Source organism: Syngnathus scovelli, chromosome 20 (genome assembly GCF_024217435.2).
Source record: "Syngnathus scovelli strain Florida chromosome 20, RoL_Ssco_1.2, whole genome shotgun sequence".
Classification (NCBI taxonomy): domain Eukaryota; kingdom Metazoa; phylum Chordata; class Actinopteri; order Syngnathiformes; family Syngnathidae; genus Syngnathus; species Syngnathus scovelli.
In genome coordinates, this window is record NC_090866.1 from 4040080 (window position 1) to 4054060 (window position 13981).

Genomic DNA, 13981 nt, shown 5'->3' on the forward strand with positions numbered 1-13981 from the left:
GTTCCCAGCCAATCGCAGGGCACACAGAGACAGACAACCAATCGCACTCACACGCACACCTAGGGACAATTTGAAGTCTTCAATCGGCTTTTCAACTGGTTTGTTTATTGACATGTGTATAGTGATTGTCTGTGCACCATTCGGTTACAGAAGAATACGATTGTAAAATTAAAACAAAAAAATAAGAGCTGTACATGGTTTGTATTTCTTTAAAAATACATAATTATATGAAGGTCAGGTGGTTTCATGGTTTAATAATAATACATATTGGGAAGATTGTGTTAGGGTTTTCCAGGTTATCTTTATCGTAGGATTATGTTGGAGTGCAACAGGTAATAAATACCTTACCTTGTCCTCCTTATCACAAGGTCATAAAACATCCCCTGACATGTTTAGACTAGAGGGCAAGGGCTTTAGCCAGCCTACCCATACCCCCACTCTGTTTCTCTTAATAAATATGCCCTTGCAGGAAGGAGACCTTTCAGATTTCATTCGTGGAGCGAGTGATCTCTCCACCTGCAGGTGTCTAAAAGAACTTGCCTTGTCTCTTGTGGTTCTTGCAAAATAAGTTGGAGTGAGCAAATCTCTAACAGATTGCAATGAAGGTCAAATGATACATTAAGTTGTTAGAAAAGTGCTAAACAATTGGAATATTAAAAGTAAATCGTTTTTGCATCTAGTAGAGGCTACGTGTTAAAACTAAATGACTGAAATTGTTAATGAATACCTAAGAATAACTAGATAAGTAATGTAAAACCAATAATTAAAAATAAAACAGGTGCTGCAACAGTTCTTCCATTCACATGCCAACAGTGTGTACGATGTTTTTTTTTTTCTTTTGGCAGGTTTGCGCAAAACTCCATTCTCTTGTTTTTTTTTTTTTTTTAAACCCGTAAATAACTGATCACGTGTGACCTTGTATACTGTCATTAGTAGCAGATAAATAAATGCTCTCGTGTTTTAAGTGTCGTGTAGTAAAATCACTGCGTGCCACACTAAATCCTGAGCGACAATAACCATTAAAAAAAACACACATACATTATCAACCATGCTAAAATTGTGAAATGTCGCAATGTCGATGATCGAAACACTCCTCGATCCAAATTTCTGGAAAAAATATAATTGATTTCAATTTTGGTCAACCAAATCGAGGTACCACTGTGTTGGTCACCAAGCATTTAAAAAATGTTGAATGGAATGAATCGTAACTAAAGATTTTGTTTCTTGGTTAATATGTCGGCGACAATGCTGTGTCAACTTTGTGAGGGAGCAACAAGCTGGAAACGGAAGAATGACACAATCAAAATAAAAGAATGTGGACGGAGTTTCTCTTAATGCTGCAGCAGAGTTAGCGGCAAATATTAGTAGCATTACAGTACAAAGTGTGAGTTTCACTTCCAAACATTGGTCAAGTATGAGGATTTCTTTCTTCTTGTATTTTTGCACATTTAACAGCCGAAGACTCGGAAGACATGTTAGTCGTCAAACTGAATACAAAATGGGAGGGAGGGGGGCATTTGGAGTGCAGTGTACATACTGTGCGTGTGTGTGTACATGCAATCGAGTGACACACACACACACACACTTGCACACACTTTTATCTCATCTTCCAAACATGAGGATATTATATTCAAGCTTGGGTGGGGGGGGGCTTCACTGTCATATTGACTTACAAAAATAGTATCACAATATAGACTATTTAATAAGAGCACCAGAGAGGCTAATAAACACATAGCCTGTATGGTCGGCTACATTCAGTGTCCGGGAAACGGTAGCACTGCGTCATTGTGTTTATCGTTTGTCTGTGTGCGTGGGGGGGTATTACCGATGTGTTCGGCCATCCGCTGACGGGGGGCTACCGGTGTGTCCGGACATCCGCGTACTGTGTGTGGGGTGGGGGTGGAGGCGCTACCGGTGTGTTCGGCCACCCGTGGACAGGGGGCGGGGCGTGGGCGGGGCAATGACATACCAGCTCTGCCGAACCCCTGAAGCCGGCTCACCGAACCCCTAGGGTTCGCTCGAACCCAGGTTTAGAATAGAACCACTGGTCTAACACATCCCAGACCATACGCTGAACTTTCACCAAGGTTAACAACTATATCAGATACAAAAATAGCCTATGTATATATTTATGCATATAGATATATCTTCCCCCCCGACCACCCCCACCCCAAACACTGAACCACATTTCCTAACAAAATAACTTTTGTTTGACACATACACAAACACGATTTCGGTTTAGTTTTTTTTAGGTTAAGCGAGGTCAAAACTTACTTTAAAAGGAAACCCTGTTAGCATTAGCAGAGAAACCAAATCATTGGGGATGTAATTATATGTTGTATTGTGATTTTTTCACTATGGTATGACACAGAGGGCAGGGAGGAAAAGCAAAAAAAACGCTACAACCATGTTTGAGGCGACCACCGCTAGTCTACCACTTGGTTAAAACCTAGCGTGAGATCTTAGCTTATACAAGAGTGAGTTGTGTTATTGCTTCAGGGGGTTTGTGTGTGTGTGTGTGTGTGTGTGTGTGTGTGTGTGTGTGTGTGTGTGTGTGTGTGTGTGTGTGTGTGTGTGTGTGTGTGTGTGTGTGTGTGTGTGTAAGGTGGATCTTACCTAATTTGTTGGGAGTCCATGCCCTATTTATACTCATTCTGCTTGATGATGGGATCGAGATCTAGTCCAGGATCATTGTTTTACGATGATCCTGACATTAGAAGTTTTGAGATGTAATTCATTTGCAGGGCAGCTTAAACGTAGGATCAATTTGATTGTAAGTATGATCGTGAACTGCTAGGTTTCATTCCACAAAAGGTGACACACTAAAAAGCACCATGTGAGCTACAGTCCGACACCAAACATCAAATCTGACGTGTTAATCGCGTTTCTTTTTCTTTGCGAGAAGCTCAGGCTTGCGCGGGAAGAAAACCAGCAGAGCCTAAGTGCGCAGACATTTGAGGTAATCAATGAGTGTATCGATCATTGTCATATTTCATTGAGTTGCCTAAAGTCCAGATCCTCAATCCATCTTCAAGCCCTAAAGGAGAAATAAGGGAAGGACCATCATACAGTTAGGGGAAAAAAAAAGGTAGGGGGGTGGAGCTTTTGTGTGGCGACTAGTCGATGGGACCCTGGAAGATGAGCCGTGTCCACCCGGGGGTGCTAAGGGCGGCGGAGCAGAAGGGGCACACGGGTCTGAAGGCGTGCGTCCCGTGCGGCAACGGGGTGTCCGCCCAATACCTGGTTGTCCTCTCTGAGCACACGTGGCCGCAGGGCACAAAGGCGTACGTGGGGGCGCCGGCATCCACGTACACGGCCGGCTCGCAGCCCAACCACAGTGGCACGTAGGGGCCTACGCTGCGGCACAGCGGGCATTCCCGTCGCGTGGCAGAGCCCTCGCCCTCTAAGGGCTCCTCCTCGCCCACCTCAGACCTTTGGCCCCAGTCGTGGCGTCCGTGGACATGGCCACACGTGAGGTAGACCCAGGGCTGACGTTCTTCAAGGCTGAAGTCAAATCATGAGGACTATTACTCGCTTAATTAATTGATGAAAACTGGGTACTACAATTTTTAGTACCACATATACAAAAACAGATGGAAGCCTAATGGACTACACTTTAACCTCTATGTAGTCGTCATATAAACTCCATGGCAAAGGTAATTAGATTGTGATTGTCTTACTACCGTACCTGTGACTGCGCGGGAGGCTGGGGAAGGCAAGTGTGCTGAGGCCCACGGGACACTGCGGCCGCGATGCGTTCAGCTCCTGGCGAAGCGCTTCCAGGTGGCGCAGGGTGGGAGCACGCATGAGACCCTCGCCCGTGCGCCACAGCAAGGTGGCGCCGCACAGGTCCACCAATGAGCCGTCGCGCAGCGCGCTACTCTCGCCTTCTGCCTGTACAGGCGACACACAGTAGAACTTCAGTTAATAACAAAGACATCTGATGTTGGGTTTTGAGTTTCTAAAATACCAGTTTGCCTCGGCTCGGCCCGGAACGAGTCTCCCGCAAGGCGTAGACGTCGCCGCACACAGAGATCTCCCGCCACAAACCCTGCTTGGGGATCTCAGGAAATCCCTCGGGGTGCATGACCAGCACACCGTTGGTGGTCAGTCCGTCCATGTGGCCGTCCGGGTTCTTCCACTTCGTCGCCTTCTCCTGCAGAAGCACATGCGCAATCATTTCCATGACCTCTGATGGAGCACGTGAATTAAAAAAACACTTGACGCACCCCTAAGAAGATGTTTTTGGAGGAGTCAAAGCCAGCGGCATAGATGCGGGCCGTGTAGGGCGGGTGGCGCTCGCACACCACGCGGCAGGCAAAACGTGAGATGGTGCTGGGTGCAATGGATGGGTCCTCGCCCTCCTTTGCCCCCCCGGAGGTGTCCGTCACCACAAAGTCAATGGGACTCTCCGTAGATCGCCCAATCTGCGAAGGTGAGCGGGCAAGAGACAAAAGAGCATCTTGAGACTCAATATTTCTTTCTCCACTTCACTTACAGAAAATGCAAATCATGACATTATTCACAACTGTGTTCCTGAGATTTGCTTTATTTCTTCTGATATCAAAATGCAGTGAAACTTTTATGTTATTTCCCAGCATTAATTTTAGATGGAAGGGAAATTAGAAAAAAAAAATCTTTACCAATAATTTACCTACAGGAAAAATGACAACAGCATTCTTAACAGGCACATTACCTGGAACATATCAGTGTTGTTGTCATGGCAATACTCCACTACCACTGTCTGGTTGCGGGACAGCGTGAAGGAAATGCTGTGCTGCCCCCTGCTGTGCACAGCCTGCAACGGAGCCAGTGGCAGGCGTTAGTTCATTAACTCCACCAAAGAGATAATTAGTATCAACACGGGGTTAGTCCATTTTATTGCAGTGGTGACCAGAAGGATGTGTATATACACACACACATATTCACAGACACACCTTGCTGTCCTGCGGGTTGTTGAGGATGTGTACGGCGCTGGGCTTGACGCCGTTGGCCTTGGTGCGTCGATACAACGCGAAGCGGCTCTTTCGGCGCCCACGGTCCCCGCTCGGAAGAGAGCCATTGTACCTGATAATAGCGCAGGAAGAAAATCATGTTTGGATGGTTAAAACCAACTCACAGTAGTGCAGTTTATTTATGAAAGTATGAAAGTGGCTAAAAAAAAACTCGTCCGCCAGTTCTTTCGAACATAATCAAAACATTAGAATTCATCAGTCAAAGCGGCAGAAAGACGACAAACACGAGGCAACATTCAGAGCAGTCGGAAATGTGTCAGCAAAGTTCGCCATTCGTGTTGACAGAACAGCTGACGGCGCTGGGTTTTGTTCTGGTCACACAAACGCCGCAGGAAGTGCACGTGTCACTGATAAGAGTGGCTCGGGAAACCAGCGTCATTCTTCCCACAAAGTTCAGCACCTTGGCCCTGGACGGAAATTTACAAAAGGTCAGACTTTATCTGCTGACTAAAAGGGGAGTTTATGTGCACCGGGCCAAAACACACAGGATTTTTTTTTTAATAGCTCTTGCATTCAAACTGACATTTAACCCTTGAAAATGAAGGAAATCTAACATTGCTGCTTCAAAGCAAAATGGCAGAAACCTGTTCGTAAAAACAAAGAAGTAAAAACAGGGAGTGGACTGGCTGGCACATAAATGCAATTAGCAAAGAGCAGGAAGCAGAAGATGGAAGGGGGAGATAAATTCAGAGTCCAGAGATGAAGCAGGGCCATGCGTGATGTCGTTTGTATCCTGCATGCGTAAACATCATAAAGCGGCGCATGAAATATTCACTCCCTCTGGAACCCGCATCAGCTTTTACCACAGACACTCTCCAAGAGATAAGAAGGTGTCGTGTAAAAGCCACGACAGACTAGATGGTGGCCGGGCAAACTACGGCGACAGGCGCCGGCAGGCGGCTCGCCGGCCTGCGCGGGGGCTGGCACTGACCACATGGCGGCTTGCGTGACATCATTGAGGCCGACAGATGCAAGGTCAAACACGAGATGCCACAGAAAGAGAAAGGCAGCTGAGATTTGGAGATATTTGTCGGACATTTTTTTTTCCCAGTAATAGCATAGTGCCAAGCACAATTTTGGAATTACCTTAGCAATAAATATTGTTAACGCTCCCTCACTGGCAATTCTTCAAAGCTGTGCGTCTCTTAATTGTCCTTTGAATAATAAATGGACTTTGGGCAAGTAGGACCGAACAGCAGCCCACATCAATCCCCGCAGGTCCATCTGTAGCCATGATTGTGCCATTTCATTTTAATGTGAGCGGTTTGTTGGCTGGCTAAGCAATAAAACACATGATTTAATATTTAAAGATAAAAACCGTGAATGAGTTAGACACACCGCCAAAAGCATATCGCATTATGTTATGTGCCGAAAATAAACACATTTGCGTTCATTTTTGTCATTCCTCCAAGTTCATGCTCAATTGTTACAACAATGACAAATCTGTTTGAGCAGTTGATACCACAGCAGAGTGCCACCTCTTGTTTGTAAAGTGAGGGAGGAGACATCTAGGAAGACGATTCATCTGTATTCAGATGTTTAGCCTGTGGGCAGGAAGGGGGTTTGGGGGAAACCATAGGCCGTTAGGTCAGTTATCTTTGGCACAGACAGGAAACAGTGCGGACGAACAGGGACGTGTGCATAAAACTGGCCAGGGACGTAAGCATGTGTGACATTCAACCACCCAGTAGATTCTCTGGAACTCTGCGTATCCCGCCAGTGACGAAAAGGGGCTTTTTTCCTCCTCCTACTCCACCATTGCCCGGTCTGGATTAAACTACACACAGCAGCAAAAAACCATAAAAGATGACTACACTACTAAAAGCATGGACATGGTCATGCATTTTTCACACGGTCCCTACTTGGAGCTATAAAAGATCCAGCATAGGATGACATCATCGGGATTCAGCCGTCTCCATCCCTGTCTCCCACTGTACACCTACAACCATTGATGAAAAAGTGTCTCCCATTGCGGATCTATGTCAAATGGCCATGGAGGTTTTTTTGACGACGACACGCAAACGCACCACGCACATACGAGACAATCCATGGGTTTTAAAGTTAGTTTTTAACACATAAATAGACGGTTGGGGAGCGGAAACGGCGTCAGCTGGTCAATAAAAATGATATATAAACACACAGTACATGCGTAAATACACATTTATACATGGTAATAGTGTAATTGAGGCGTCATGATGATGGAGTGGTTCTCCATCCCGCTCGTTATTATTTTTTATTTTTTTTACTACTTACCCCAAAATGACCAGTTCGCCGTATTTAATCGAGTCTTTAACGGGCACATCATCGTCTCCGTCCTTTTTCGGTGAATTCATCAGCGAGGACTTGCTCCAGGGAATGGAATAGAATAATTTTTAACAGAAAAAAGAATAATAAGAAGAAATGAGTCGTCCTCAACGGGAATACTACGAAGCGATGAAACAATGCTAACACCCCCCTCGAAAGTGTCGCGTTGAAAACCGTTCGGGGGGCTGCCTCTTTAGTCAAGTTGGAACACAGTCGGACAAAGTTTCCTCGGACTTGTTGCCGTGTGTTGGACAGTTTTGGTCCACCGGAGAAGCATCTTTTTGAGGCTTTAAAATAGTCTAGTTTGTCGCTAGCATGTATCGAAATCTATTCACTAGCAAACCAAGAGCGGAGATAACGGCTAGCAGTGGGGAGTGGGGCAAACTACTGGGGGCGGGGGTGGCCGGCAAACACAAATCGCTAGATTTTCAATTGACGTGATAGCAATGGAAAATACACATCTTACACGTAAGTAATTTGTTAATTAAAAATTAGTGTACTTTTTAATTACCACATATTTCGGCGTTTCTGGTCATATAAAATTCAAAGATAAGCGACCACCCCTCTTTGAAAATGAGAAATGGGTGACGTGATGAGAAGCTCATCGGTTCGATTAAAATAAGGCATTATATACCTACTTTTTTTCTTGGCTGGAGTAAACAGAATTTATTTTGGGAAAATCATTTAAAAAAAGTATGTAGTGTGAATGTTGCAAGGCTGTGCGTGTGGGTCGCGAAGTAAGAATGTGGGTCAACATACCCCAGACAAGACACATTCTCTTCCAGTCTGAAAGTCATGAGGGAGTTGAGAACGCATTCTTTAGCAAAACTTGACATTGGTATTATTTTTGCTGCTACCATTATTTTAATGGTTATGCTTCTTTAAACGCATCAAAACGGCTGTTTAACCATGCATATACTGATGCTCATACATTATTTTACCCATATCACCACAAGAGGACAGTATACTTAAGTTAATCAGATGACAGTACTGTATTCATATTCATTAACCCACACTTACAATTTTAATATTTAGAGGACATACGACGTACAGTGGTAATGTGACTTTATTGTTTGTATACACAGTATACTTGGGTCATTCATCAAGTGTGGAATTTAATAACTAAACCTTGTGTAAATTCTAAAACTGTCTGTGAGCAACCAGTTATGCATTTCCGCTCCACTGTGATGCAACAGTGGTGCAAATTTAGAAGTGCGAAAATTTGTTTAGGTTTAGATATTGACATGACGAGCGTACACATATTTCAAGTTAAACATTGCCACAGGTTCACTTAATGACATATGTGTGATTGTGCAAACACCCACAAGAATGTAGACTAAACCACAGGCCTAATCAAAGAGACTCTGGCTCAGTTTTTCTCACACGTTGAGTAATCCACAGCGCAAACCCACCCACCAACTGACACACCCGTGAATTCAAAGTGAACAAGAACCCACCAGAGCAGTCAGCGCAAGTTTTTAAATTGTGAAATCCGGCAGGTGGAAACTGGCAGGACCAGATGCGCCTTTCACATTCTCGCTGCAGGATTAAGGTCACACCCTCCTCCGCTTGTACTCCTCTTGCTGCCAGTTTCGCAAGCCAAGTGAGAGCAAAGAAGGCCGTGTCCAAACTCTGCCAGCTTAACTTTATTATTAATGCACACAATAAATGTGCTTTGCGTCCCCGAGCAAGTGACTCAACTTTTCTAACATGCATCATGTCACCAAAGGAGAATTTTTCTTCTCGCTGATCACGGTGCATGTCGAGGTAAGAGTGGACTTGCTCAAGCACTCTTATCACCAAACAGAGGACTTTGGTCTTGTCCATGCACCAGAAAAAATGTGAAACTGAAACTACCAAACACGCACATGACCATCAAATTGTTATTTTTACATTTAGATTGTATTTGTCCCAAAATATATTTCAATTGTGCTTGAAAATGCATAAAAAGGCTTGACGTGACACAGCCATCTGTCGCTGGGTCTTTTGTTGTGGTTGCCAAGGAAACAAGTGCAAACAAAGACAAGGTATTTCCCTCATGGTGCTTCTTAAGCAACTGGCAGAGGCAATTGGGGAAACGAGTGAATTTATTTTTTGGGGCATAGTGAAAAAAAACAATGCCATCTAGTTTGTGGCTGTAAATTACTCAATACCTTTTTTTTTTTAATCCCGTTTTTGTCACCAAATGGGTGCGACAGGGAATTCTCACATTCCAGACAACAACGAGGGGCGGGGGGCACTAATCGTACTATTTAATGAGTGAACTTGCTCGATGGTTTCCTGTCTGGGGGACTAAAAGTAGAACTAAACCCAGATTATAATCAAAAGTGAGGAAGTGGCAAATTGCAGTATTGTCTGATAGAAAGTCCAAAGTGTGGCCTGGTGACCTTTTGGAGGGTCGGCGCACGACGGGGGGACTTGACGTCGTTCGGAAAGACTCTACAGCTGATGCGGAGTCCAAAAACAACAGCGGCAATAAATTTTATTCCCAACGAGTGCTACAAAGTGGTGTGAGGCAGCGGCAGGTCAAACTTCAAGAGAACAAACATGGCACGGAGCAAACACTGAAGGCCTTTCCAAGCACGGGGCAGATAGCGAGCAGCGTTCCCAGAGTTGAGGAATTCCTGACCTGACGACCTATGTACACACACACACAAACTTTTTTTTTGTACGTTTTACCACCTGTTTGTCTGTTTAGGTTTGATACTGAGCAAAGGTTTCGCAAGAGTTTGCAGCCACAATTCACACCTGTCACTTTTTTCACCATGGGAGCGGAAATTCTGTAATTTAAAAGATAACATAACATTTGATAGTACATTCATATTGACCAAAATAAAATATTGTCAGCTGCTATTTTAGACATATAGTAACAAAATAACAGACTTGAACATTAAAGATTCATATTATAAAGTTAGACAAAACATATGAAAATGTAATATTTTTAAATAAAGGCAAAAAAATTTCAATACATACATCAATATAAAATATTTGTCACATTTAATTGAGCCTGAGCGTAAGTCGACTTTGTCATCGCTGAAACTTTTTTTGTATGGGAGAAATGTGTCACTTCCTACTTATGACACATGCGATTACTTTTATGTCAAAGTTCCCTCGATCTACCCTCGCTGGACGCACGTTTGACGTTTAACTTTTTGTCGCCTGTGAGTTCATTTCCGCTTCAGAAGAGGCCCACTCAATACGACTTGTCATAATTTATTCACGGCGCGATGCGTGGCAGTGACTCACGGGTTCAGAGCACGCTGACGTTTTCACTTCTCTAAGGGGGATAAGTAAGTGCCACTTCTGCACTGGTATGGATGTAGTCATGTATGTTTTTTGTTTTATTACTTCAAATCAGCATAGCAAAAAAAGAGCCTAAAACAAAAGTACGTGACGATGACAGAGGAACATGGATCATTTGAGCACCAAAATGGAGGTGGTAAACACTTGGCAGGGTCCGAAAAGGTCAGTCAAACTAAACAAGTGCAGCAGAGAACAGCCCTTCTCTGGAAAAAAAAAAAAAACTTTTTTTGTGTGTTAAGGCATCTGAAACTACAAACATGGAAGATCTGTGTGAGACAATGAGCAAAAAAAAATATACAGAGAGAGATCCATATCACAGTGTGTGAATGTCCAATGTCCAAAAAGTGTACAATCACTTGTTGTTGAGGTCCGGGAAAATGTTGCTGATAAAGGCAAACGTTCTGTCCTCAAAAGACTCTCAAACTTTGGATATGTAGCTGGAATACTCATGGCGAGATTCATGAATGTCGCCGTGGTAAATTTGCAAATAAGAGCAAAGCAAAGTTAATAATAAATTTGGGGTTTTAGGAAAGAAGGTTCTGGGATGGAAACTTTCTATGGAAATTAATGGGAATACAACACTCATTTTAAGTGCCATGAAAGAAAAAAAATTAAAGTGAGAGAACGGGGGGAGAAATCCAGTTCACGCAAATAAATATAAAAATCTGCGAATGAAAGAGAAGTAAGTTTGGCTCTAAATATGTTAGTTAACATTACTAGGGGAAATATATGGTAGCGTAATCCTGACCAAATTTAAGTGCAGTGTGCCTTGATTTGTGAGCACATTTAGTTTTTCAAGTTCTCCCTTGGTCTTTTTTTGTGTGTGCGTGCGTGTGTGTGTTAATTTCCATGGAAAGTTTCCAATTTGGGACACAGTGAACCCCGGGAATTTCATTTCCCAAATTTCCGAGCTTAACTTGACTTGGAAATTTACCGAAACCCTGCTACCCCTTTACAATCCTAAAAGTGAGTGATCAAAAATGGGAATTAAAAGGAGGATATAATTGCTAGAGGTGGCGTCATCTCCGAGTGGGGTTAAGATTTGTAGTTTGAGGTAAGCCAGGTGAGGCCTTCGTAGAGTCCGTCGCCAGATGTGGCGCACGAGGGCTGCACGTACCAGTTGCGGTCACGGATGCGGGTCAGGCCCAGCTTCTCCTGGATCTCATGGGGCTTCATGGCATCGGCCAGGTCCTGCTTGTTGGCGAAAATAAGGATGATGGCATCGCGCATCTCACGGTCGTTGATGATACGGTGGAGCTCCTGGCGGGCCTCATCGATGCGGTCCCGATCGGCGCAGTCCACCACAAAGATCAAGCCCTGCGTGCCCGTGTAGTAATGTCGCCAAAGCGGACGGATCTTATCCTGGCCGCCCACGTCCCACACATTGAACTTGACGTTCTTGTAGGTGACCGTCTCCACGTTGAAGCCCACAGTGGGGATGGTGGTGACCGACTGTCCCAGCTTCAGCTTGTACAGGATGGTGGTCTTGCCCGCGGCGTCAAGTCCAAGCATTAATATTCTCATCTCCTTGTTGCCAAAGATCTTTGACAGAATTTTCCCCATCGTGTTCAACGCGCATAAATACGTTCACAACGGTAATACAATTTTTTAAAAAGCTTCACGGACGCAACAGTGTGTTGAGTGACCTGAGTGGGAACAGTGAGGGTGCCTCACTCTAACCTGTGCCCTTCAGAACCAACATTTCCACGGACGTCTCGACGCCTTCTTCCACCGAGGCAGGCCCAGTCCAAAGCCCAGGCGTCTCACTTGCTCCTCGGCCGCCGGTTGTCCACACTCGCCCCGGGGCCTGTCGACGAAATTCACCGCGGCGGTAGCGTAGCTGCTACTATTTTTTCCCGGACAAACGGATTCAAATTCCCCTCGGTCCGCGACAGCGGGACATGAAGAGGAACAAGGGCCGACAATGTCACTAATTCATCCGACTTTCTTCTCTCTTTTCCCCCCCCGCCTGTGTGTGGCACAAGAGCAGGGAGGGGTGTCAGGGCGTTGGACGACAACTTTGAAGCGGAAATTTAAAAAAGAGCCTTGGGTTTCGACGCATCAAAGTGGAGTGAAAACGACTCACCTCTGCGGCTAATATACACCCCGCGGTCCCCTGATCGTTTCTCCCCGCTCTCTGGCTTCTCTTCGCCACTCTCGCTCGCTCTCTCCCTTCGGCCCGGAGGTGCTGTGTTACCGGAAAAGGTGCGGACCCACTTTGGGCGCCACTTCCTCCCCACCGCTCAGACACTAGCTTACTACAGTGCCGCCTTTAGGTGCTCGTTGAAAGCTCGGAAATATGACAAGGTTAAGCACAAAAGGCTTGTAAAAGGGTGTGCCACTTGGTTTTAAACAAGTGTAGTGTTTTTTTTTTTTTTTTTAATTATTATTTAACCAGCCCTTGAGCACTTAATAAATAATATGGTGCATAATATCTGTAATAACATCTTGCATTATTACAGGCTCAACGCTTGTAGTACAATTTATTCAAGATCGAGATTTAAGAATTTTATTGGCCATGTTTGAGCATGCCAAACAAGGAATTTGACTTCGGTACATCTCAGCCTCCGTTCAACATTTAGGTGACTAACAAGACTAACATGTGCCAAAATTGACAAATATTCTCAAACATCCCCTGATCTTGAACTCCCAGGAGGGCAAGGAAAAACTCAAAACTCCTACTAGGGGAAATGAGAAACCTTGAGAAGAGAGAGACCACAGATGGGAGGATCCCTCTTCCAGGATGATCAGGCTGCAATGGATGCAGAGAGGACACATAGTACAAACAGTGTAGACAATTCAAAAAAGGTGTGGAGAGCAGGATGTTATTCAAAGATAAAGCGTTAAACGACACAAGTTACTTTCAACGCTTTTATAGTCGCTGCCCCTATAATCAATGTTTCTGCCAACAAATTACCACTTCACGTCGGTATACATTACATCTCTCAATTTTTCAAACACTTTTGTTTAAAACCAGAATACAGTGGAGCCTCGGTTTTCGACCACAATCCGTTCCGGAAGGCTGTTCGAGAAGTGAATCGTTCGAATTCCGTATCATGTTTTCCCATTACAAATAATGGAAACAAATTTAATCCGTTCCAAGCAAAAAAAAAAAAACCCGCCTTTTTTAAGCATTTTTTCATTTGCGCATTTTTGTCCAATCGCTCAACTGCAGCGCACCGCCGAACGCGCAACCGTAGCGCGTCGCCGACCGCGCAACTGCACCGCGCTGGTCGCATTATTGTGACAGAGCCGTCGCTGAAATTTAGAAAATATTTTTAAAGTCCTGATGTACTTTCCCAAATTTAAGTGGACATCAGTGCGCAGGGAGCTTAATTTTGTCCAATCGCGCAACTGCA

At 44.5% G+C, this 13981-nt stretch overlaps 2 protein-coding genes across 3 annotated transcripts; both read right to left on the bottom strand.

The window, feature by feature from the left end:
- Window positions 1-862: 862 nt before the first annotated feature.
- Window positions 863-7692, bottom strand: LOC125989954 (E3 ubiquitin-protein ligase pellino homolog 2). The gene is made up of 7 exons (XM_049756467.2): window positions 7269-7692; window positions 4938-5067; window positions 4697-4798; window positions 4230-4427; window positions 3971-4156; window positions 3689-3894; window positions 863-3504 (listed from the first exon to the last, which is right to left on the bottom strand). Exons 1-7 carry the CDS (start codon window positions 7346-7348, stop codon window positions 3117-3119), a joined length of 1290 nt encoding a protein of 429 aa, XP_049612424.1. The 5' UTR covers window positions 7349-7692; the 3' UTR covers window positions 863-3116.
- A 2941-nt stretch (window positions 7693-10633) lies between these two features.
- LOC125989959 (ADP-ribosylation factor 6) lies at window positions 10634-12875 on the bottom strand. 2 transcript variants are annotated; one of them, XM_049756475.1, is made up of 2 exons: window positions 12709-12875; window positions 10634-12429 (listed from the first exon to the last, which is right to left on the bottom strand). In XM_049756475.1, exon 2 carries the CDS (start codon window positions 12183-12185, stop codon window positions 11658-11660), a length of 528 nt encoding a protein of 175 aa, XP_049612432.1. In that variant the 5' UTR covers window positions 12186-12429; window positions 12709-12875; the 3' UTR covers window positions 10634-11657. The 2 variants fall into 2 exon arrangements, with proteins under 2 accessions (XP_049612432.1, XP_049612431.1); XM_049756474.2 differs by having other exon boundaries at window positions 10634-12591; window positions 12709-12868.
- Between the last annotated feature and the right edge of the window lie 1106 nt (window positions 12876-13981).